Source organism: Protopterus annectens, chromosome 3.part1, assembly GCF_019279795.1.
Source record: "Protopterus annectens isolate FY-2018-M chromosome 3.part1, PAN1.0, whole genome shotgun sequence".
Lineage (NCBI taxonomy): Eukaryota > Metazoa > Chordata > Ceratodontiformes > Protopteridae > Protopterus > Protopterus annectens.
In genome coordinates, this window is record NC_056732.1 from 1,840,551,617 (window position 1) to 1,840,560,090 (window position 8,474).

Here is an 8,474-nt window from a genome sequence, read left to right on the forward strand (position 1 = left end):
CACATGAGAGTTCTTCAATGGCTACTGTTTGCACAATGGTCGTTCCAACACTTACCCCTGACACACGAAATCCACATCACAAACATATGCAAATCACACCTGGCTTGGTGGCTTCAGACTTGCAATCTTTCCAGCGGAAGACCATTTGTGCTACCCACGCCGACAGCTACGGTGACCACGGACGCTTCCCTGATAGGGTGGGGGGGCATCTTTCAGGGACAGACAGTCCAAGGCGAATGGTCCATTTTGGAGTACAATCTGCACATCAATGTTCTAGAGTTGAGGGCAGTGTTTCTAGCATTGCAACACTTTGCTCCCCTCCTTCCTCTAGGGACAATTGCAGTTCAGTCGGACAACATGTCCGTAGTATGGTACATAAATAAACAAGGGGGAACCAAGTCTTATCAACTATGCAGAGAGGCCATGAGAATTTGGCAATGGGCGGAGTCCACGGGTCGCTTTCTGATAGCAACGCACATCCCGGGGTTATCCAACGTCATAGCGGACAGATTGAGCAGAGCCATCCTGTTACCTCACGAGTGGTCCCTCAAACAATCAGTTGCAAAGGAAATTTTTCGCAAGTGGGGCCAGCCTTCCTGCGATCTGTTTGTGTCTCCAATGAACGCCAAATGCAGAAGCTATTTTGCCCTATTACCCCCTCCAGGGGAAGTCCCCAGGGACGCTCTGGTTCATGATTGGCCCCCGGGTCTCCTGTACACTTTTCCTCCTGTTCCCCTGATTGCAAAATTTCTACAGAAAGCCAACAACCTGCAAAGGACAATTATCCTCATTGCCCCATTCTGGCCTCGTCAAATCTGGTTTCCCTTTCTTCTGGCACACTGAATTTGGGAACCCTGGATCCTGGACCCGGAGCCGGATCTACTGACCCACTCATCAGGGGCATCCCACCCGTCGCTACTCTCCCTCAGACTAGCAGCTTGGCTGCTCCGCTTCCCTTCTTAGCCAGGTCTGATCTTCTTTCCCCTGCAGTTCGAAATATCCTGGTGGCTTCTCATAAAGCTTCCACTATGAAAATTTACACTAGTAAATGGAAGCGTTTTGTGCACTGGGCAAATACACATCAATTGGACCCCGTGATAGCTCCTCTAAATAGGGTCCTGGAGTTTTTAACCGAACTGTTCCACCAAGGAGCTTCTCCTGCCACTTTGAGAGTGCAATTGGCTGCCATTTCAAACTTTCATGTGGAAGAAAGTGGGGCTCCTATTATGGCTCACAGACTTTGTAAGGCCTTTCTAAAAGGATCTTTCCATATTAGACCTCCAGTTAGAAGTCCTACATCACCTTGGAACTTGAACCTTCTTTTATCTCAACTGATGCTACCACCTTTAGAACCAGCCTCTTCCTGTCCTTTGAAGTTTTTGTCATGGAAAACCCTCTTTTTGGTGGCTATTACATCGGCCAGACAGGTGTCGGAGCTTCAAGCTCTTTCCGTTAAACACCCTTATTTGATCTTTCACCCTGATAGAGTATCTCTTCGCACTAATCCATCTTTTCTTCCCAAAGTTTGCTCCGTTAATAATATTAATCAGTCCATTGAGCTCCCCACCTTTTTCAAAAACCACTCCAATAAGTTGGAATACATGTTACACAAGTTAGATGTTCATAGACAACTCAGATTTTACTTGGATAGAACAAAAGATCATAGAAAAACAGACCAGCGTTTTATAGCCTTTGCAGACAGCAAGAAGGGTATGGCAGTTACGAAACGAACCCTTTCCAAATGGCTTTCCGATTGTATTATTTTTGTTTATACTGCCTCGGAGCAAACTTTACCTGTCAAGCCCAAAGGACACTCTACAAGATCAGTATCTACATCCCTGGCTCATGCAGCCCGCCTACCGTTAGACACTATTTGTGCGGCTGCTACTTGGTCTAAACCACATACATTCATTACGCATTACAAAGTAGACAGGATTTCTAGGGACAGGGCAACCTTTGGTTCCACTGTGCTCAGGAACGTTCTCCCGTGAGTTCCTCAGGAACATGGAGCTAGGGATGCTACCCAGATGTAAGAACAAACGGCGAGATTGAACACTCTCACATATAGAAGTTATGTCCTTACCATAACGTTCCATGTGGAGTGTTCATCTCGCCTTTGTTCTTACATTCCCACCCTCCCACCTTCAGGAAGAACGTCCAGTTTAGGTGTCTGGTTTGGTTTTTCCTGCTTCTGCCTTAAGCAGTTGTTGTATATATATATATATATATATATATATTTTTCAGCTATGTTGTTCTTGGCATGAATGTGTTATTCTCTCTGTTGACTTCTGGTTTGCTTGCAAACTAGATCTGAGGTAAAGGCAGAGGGGGATTGTGGAAGTTAGGTTGGTCTCAAGCTTCTTCTCAATGCAGAGCTTTGCCAAGCGGCCGACACGGAGCCGAGGATCGGCTCCGAACCCAGGTGTAAGAACAAAGGCGAGATGAACACTCCACATGGAACGTTATGGTAAGGACATAACTTCTATTTTTATCTGACATCAGCGGAGGCAAGAAAAGGTCCCCAATGGGGTACTTAGCTTTTTTGAAGACTTCGGTAACTGTAATCACAGGAGCTGGCCGACCGGCACTTGCGAACTGCTTCTGCTTCGGGCACCGCATGGCAAGAAAGACTGAAGAAGATGGCGTCGGCTGACGCTTTTATACCCCAGGCGCTCTGACGTCGGGGAAGGGGCGACATCAGCCGATGCCAGACCCAGACTTTGGAATCCGGCCGACCGAAGGGCTGCCTGAGGCAGGACAGCCCATATGTCAGGACTGCAGTTGCATCCTTGAAGGACATCTATCAAATGCTTTTTTTTATAGTCAACCTATGCCATACCTAGATTCTTCTCCTTTTTACGGTTCTCAGTTATTACTTTAACACGTGATCCTTTGTTCTATACAAATTTCTTTTATTGCCCTTTTGTTCTATTGTCGTAACTGAGTTTTCTACTAAATGACTATAAAGTCAGTCAACATCAATTTCAATGAATAGTTTTTATGTCGCTGGAAGATGAGTGACTGGACCATAGTTTTTAGGGTAGCTTGTAGGTTCACTCTTAAGTAGCAGCATTGTTTTGCCTGCTGTTTGTCAGGTTGGTGTCTGTTCAGTGTGCACATATAAACAGTTCTTACTTATAGCTAAATCTTCATGCAGACATGTTAATACTTTTAACCAGATGTTAGGTACTGCATCTGGGCCTGGGGTTTTCCAATTAGAGGCTTTTCAAAACTTTATTTCAATCTCTCTGGCTGTTACTTCATCTCATTTCATATTCTGTACCTATAAACTTCTTATTCTTTCTTTAATTGCAAAGTGGTCTGCTACTGTTTCATGGTTAGTGTAATGTAATCAATCAGTGTAGAGTGTATCATACATTTTTATGCACTCTTTTATCCATAAATATGGGATACTATCAAATGCTTTTTGTAGTCAATCCATGCCATACTTAGGTTCTTCCCCTTCTTACAATTCTCCACTATAACTTTGTTTAACAAAAAATGGTCCTTTGTTCCATATGACTTTCTTTTATTGCCCTTTTGTTCTACTGCCATAATTGAGTTTTCTTTTAAATGACTATAAACTCTGTTAGCGTCAATTTCTGTGTATAGTTTGCATGTTGTCGGAAGACAAGTTATTGGTCTATAATTTTAGGGTAGCTTGCAGGTTAACTCAAGCAAGAGCATTGTTTTTCCTGTTGTTAACCAGTGCGGTGTGTGTTTGGGGTACATATATAAATAGTTCTTACTCATGGCTAAATCATGCAAAGAAGTTAATACTTTAAGCCAAAAGTTAGGTACTGCATCTGGGCCTGGGGTTTTTCAGTTAGAGGCTTTTCTCAACTTTATTTCAATCTCTCTAGTTATTTCATCCCATTTCATGTCCTGTACCTTTAAACTTCTCATTCTCTCTTTTACTTCTTCTATCCATTTAACATCTTTGTTATGTTCCACAGGATCTTCATAAATACTTCTCCAAAATGTATCTACTTCCTCTTTTTTTGGCGGTCTATTTATTCCTTTTACCTTATTTCCCAGTTTTCTATAAACCTTTTTTGGGTCATCAATAATTTATCAAAGCTGTTTTGGTAGTTTAGGTTCATATGTTAGTACTAGGCTAACTGCCCTTGTGAGCCATTTTAAGCCTAGCCAATTATCCCCTGTGAGATTCAAAGGCCATAGCCAATTATCCCTTGTGAGATTCAAACTCTGTACCTTGTGCTTGTAAGGCAAACACCTTAACCATTAGGCTACCCTTTGTGTTTTTCCCTTATATTTATCTTTGTATCTTCTAAGCCTTTCTGCTCGTTTTGTAATTTTTTGTTTGTTCTCTCCAAAAGTGCATAATAGATCCTGGTCTGTTCTAATACCACGCATTGCTTTTATCATATATATCTCTTAATATTTTCATTGATCTGTTCCCTCTTCTATAATCTTCTAACAATGACACGTCTTGTCTTAGCTACTTTATAGTTTTCGATATTCGATATTTCCATGATGGTATTCGCTGTTGCCCCCACTTTTCTCTCGCTACCCTATGTTCCTGTGGTAGAATTTTATCAGTTATTAATTTAGCAGCACAGTAATATATTCCGTTTACTTCTGTTATATTGCATGGAACTCTATGGACAGTCCCAATTACTGTGTTCATTTGTTTTATCAAACTCCTGACTTTTGGGGCTTTATTAACCTTCTGCAGTCTATTTCTCTCACTGATCTTGATATATCTGTCTTTGTCTATTAAATCAAGCAACTCTTCTCATAACTCCTTTTCTTCCATACTGACGGCACATCCCTTGTTTTCCATTTCCTGTGGACATTCTATAGAAAGTTCTATAGCATCGTCCTGTGGCACATTCTCTTCAATTTCATCCTGTGTCATCTGTTGTTCTGTCATATGGGAACTCACTGGCCTATCACTCCTCAACACTGACTGCATCAGAGGTTCCACAGTTTCCTGTTCCTTTCCTTGCTGTCTAGCTACAAATGAATGTTTACACTGGTTTCTTGTGGAAGGCTCCAAAATATCTTGATATGGCACCTGACCAGTTATGGACTTCCTGTTCCACTGGTTTCCCCTTAATTTGGAAATCCCTTAATTTGGAAATCCATTGCTCTATCTTGTTGTGGTGCTTTCTGCATTTGATTTTCTACACTGAATCCTTCTGTTTGCAGCTGTTCCATTACTTCAATTTCTATTTCTTCGACTTCTCCATTACTCATCTCTTTTTCTACTTTTCCACTTAGTCTTATTTTTTGTTTTCCATAACCAGATTCCTTTCCCTATATTTTTCTTTAAATATCTTTGGTGCTGCTCTTTTTGTATTGGTTAGTTTTGCTTTCTCCTTTGCATAAATATTACACCATATTAAATCTCTTTTCATTTCTCCTGTCCATATTTCTTCTTCACATGTCTCCTGGTCTTCTTGCTTTTCCTTATTCTGGGGACATATCCAGCATACTGTGATGTAGTCTGTCTTAGGCCTTCTACATTAAATCCTTCACTTTGCAGGCACTCCATAACTTCAGCTTCTATTTCTTTAACCTTTATTTTACTAATTGTCTTTTCTACATTATGTTTTTGTGTCATTAATCTTTTTATTGTGAAATTTCCCACATCTGGATGCCTTTGCCTGTATTTCTCTTTGAATACTTTTGAGACTGCCTTCTCTATATTAGTTAACCTAGCATTCTCATTTGCATAAATATTGCACCGTATCAAATCTCTCGCTTTCACATGTCCATATCTCTTTTTTAGCTTTATCAAATATCTCCAAGTTTTGTTGTTTATATTTTTCCACTTCTTCAAAGGCTTCTTTTTCCATAGAGATCAAAGCTTCTTGATCTATGTACTGTTTTTCAAAAATCTGTTGTATTAATGAACGCAAATTTTTATCTGAAGCTTCTGATAATTTTTACCCGGTGTGAATACGCTGATGCCTTACCAGATTGGGTTTGGACGTAAAACTTTTGTCACATGTGGTACATTTATGGGGTTTTTGCCCAGTGTGGATACATTGATGAATTACCAGACTCTTTTTGTGCTTAAAACACTTCTCACACATGGTACATTTATAGGATTTCTGATTAGTGTGAATATGCTGATGCTCTGACAGAGTGTTTTTGTGCCTAAAACTCTTGTCACATATGGTACATTTATAGGGTTTCTGCTCAGTGTGGATCCGCTGATGACTTACCAGATTGTTTTTGTACCTAAAACTTTTGTCACATGTGGTACATTTATAGGGTTTTTGCCCAGTGTGGATACATTGATGAATTACCAGACTCTGTTTGTGCTTAAAACACTTCTCACACGTGGTACATTTATAGGATTTCTGATTAGTGTGGATAAGCTGATGCCTTACCAGATCGTTTTTGGACCTAAAACTTTTGTCACATGTGGCACATTTATAGGGTTTTTGCCCAGTGTGGATACACTGATGAATTACCAGACTCTGTCTGTGCTTAAAACTCTTCTCACACATGGTGCATTTATAGGATTTCAAATTAGTGTGAATATTCTGATGCCCTACCAGAGTGCTTTTGTGCCTAAAACTCTTGTCACATATGGTACATTTATAGGGTTTCTGCTCAGTGTGGATACGCTGATGACATACAACAGCACTTTTCACACTGAACCTCTTCTCACATGTGGTACATTTATAGGGTTTTTGCCCAGTGTGGATAAGCTGATGCCTTACCAGATTGGGTTTGGACGTAAAACTCTTGTCACATGTGGTACATTTGTAGGGTTTTTGCCCAGTGTGGATACATTGATGAATTACCAGACTCTGTTTGTGCTTAAAACACTTCTCACACATGGTACATTTATAGGATTTCTGATTAGTGTGAATATGCTGATGCTCTGACAGAGTGCTTTTGTGCCTAAAACTCTTGTCACATGTGGTACATTTATAGGGTTTCTGCTCAGTGTGGATAAGCTGATGAATTATAAGACTGACTTTCTGTCTAAAACTTTTATCACATGTGGTGCATTTATATGGTGCCTGCTCAGTGTGGATACGCTGATGAATTACCAGACTCCTTTTGTGCCTATAACTCTTGTCACATGTGGTACATTTATATTGTTTCTGCTCAGTGTGGACATGTTGATGAATTATAACAACACTTTTCTGTCTAAAACTTTTATCACACGTGGTGCATTTATATGACTCCGTCGGGATATTGTTTTGCATTTTTTCACTGTGAATTAATGGAGTAGAAAACCTTTTCTTAGCGGGCACTGAAGTACTGCCATCATTAAGCCAATTGCCCTGCCTTTCTCCTGCAGAAGTTTCCAGATGCATTCCTCGTTCTGTTTTCTTCATAAACTCACTGCTTTCCATGCTTTTAAGCTGTCTGGTTTCAGTCTGCAAAATGTATTGCCATGTGAATGACATCTTATCTGAGGGAAATGTGTTACATTCAGAAGCCTGATGTTTCCCATGTGGTGACTGTAGAATCTCCAGATCAGGGAAATCTACAGGTACATTCCTGTGGACTGAAAAGAAATTATGTGTCAGAATATAATGAGCAACATTGAATGTTTGCTTCTCTTATCCCTGGTTTTACAAAACAAACTACATATCAGCACAGCCACATAAGAAATGTTCTAATCTGTAAGGGTAAAAAGCACTATAGTGCTATTTTATAAAATTTCATTAACCTTAGATATCCCCCCCCCCAGGAAACAATGGTGAAAAACTTCTCCAACGCAAACTTTATGCTACTCAAGACAGAGGTGGCAAACTTCGTTACTCCCATGCAGAATGTCAATATGATTGAATCTGCTATATCCTACATAAAAATACTCTACAGGCACTTGCATGAGTGCATGGACCGTGCTATCCCAAACAAGACTAAGACCCACTCCTCCAAAAAGAGGAAACCAGTCTGGTAGACCCCGGCCATAAATAAACTCTATAACAGAAGGAAGAAATTATTACAAAAAAGAGTAACAACCCAGGAATGGAGGTGGCCCCTGACCAACCTCATCAAAAAGCTAAGAACCCTTATAAAATCCTCTAAGGCGAGCTCTGAAAGACAAATCGCAACAGACACCAAAGACAACCACAAAGCATGTTTTAGCTAGGTCAACAACCTAAATAACAACTCTCAGATTTGTTCTGAGCTACAGCATAATGGTTCTAAATTCACAGAACCAAATGATATAGCCAATATATTGGCAGATAGGAATTTTACCTCACTGTCAACCTCTAAAGGGCCCATATCCATACCAGAAGACTGTGCTGCCCCTAAAATCACAGACACCCAGGTGGAAACAGCACTCTCCAAAGCAAAAAACACAGCATCCATGGGTCCAGACAGTATCCCAGGCTACGTGTTACATGAACTCCAAAACTAATTAATCCCTCACCTTAATACCATGTTCAACCACAGCCTCACCACAGGCTATGTGCCCACTGAGTGGTGGATGGCAACAGTTATCCCCCTCCACAAGGGAGGTGCCACCA

At 40.7% G+C, this 8,474-nt stretch overlaps 1 protein-coding gene across 1 annotated transcript; it reads right to left on the minus strand.

The window, feature by feature from the left end:
- Window positions 1–5,643: 5,643 nt before the first annotated feature.
- On the minus strand, window positions 5,644–7,495 carry LOC122798738 (zinc finger protein 501-like). Its single transcript, XM_044067840.1, has one exon. It carries the CDS (start codon window positions 7,398–7,400, stop codon window positions 5,916–5,918), a length of 1,485 nt encoding a protein of 494 aa, XP_043923775.1. The 5' UTR covers window positions 7,401–7,495; the 3' UTR covers window positions 5,644–5,915.
- Window positions 7,496–8,474: the final 979 nt, after the last annotated feature.

Coding starts and splice junctions, on each gene's coding strand:
- LOC122798738 (XM_044067840.1), bottom strand. CDS start 7,400: ATGTCATTCACATGGCAATACATTTTGCAGACTGAAACCAGACAGCTT.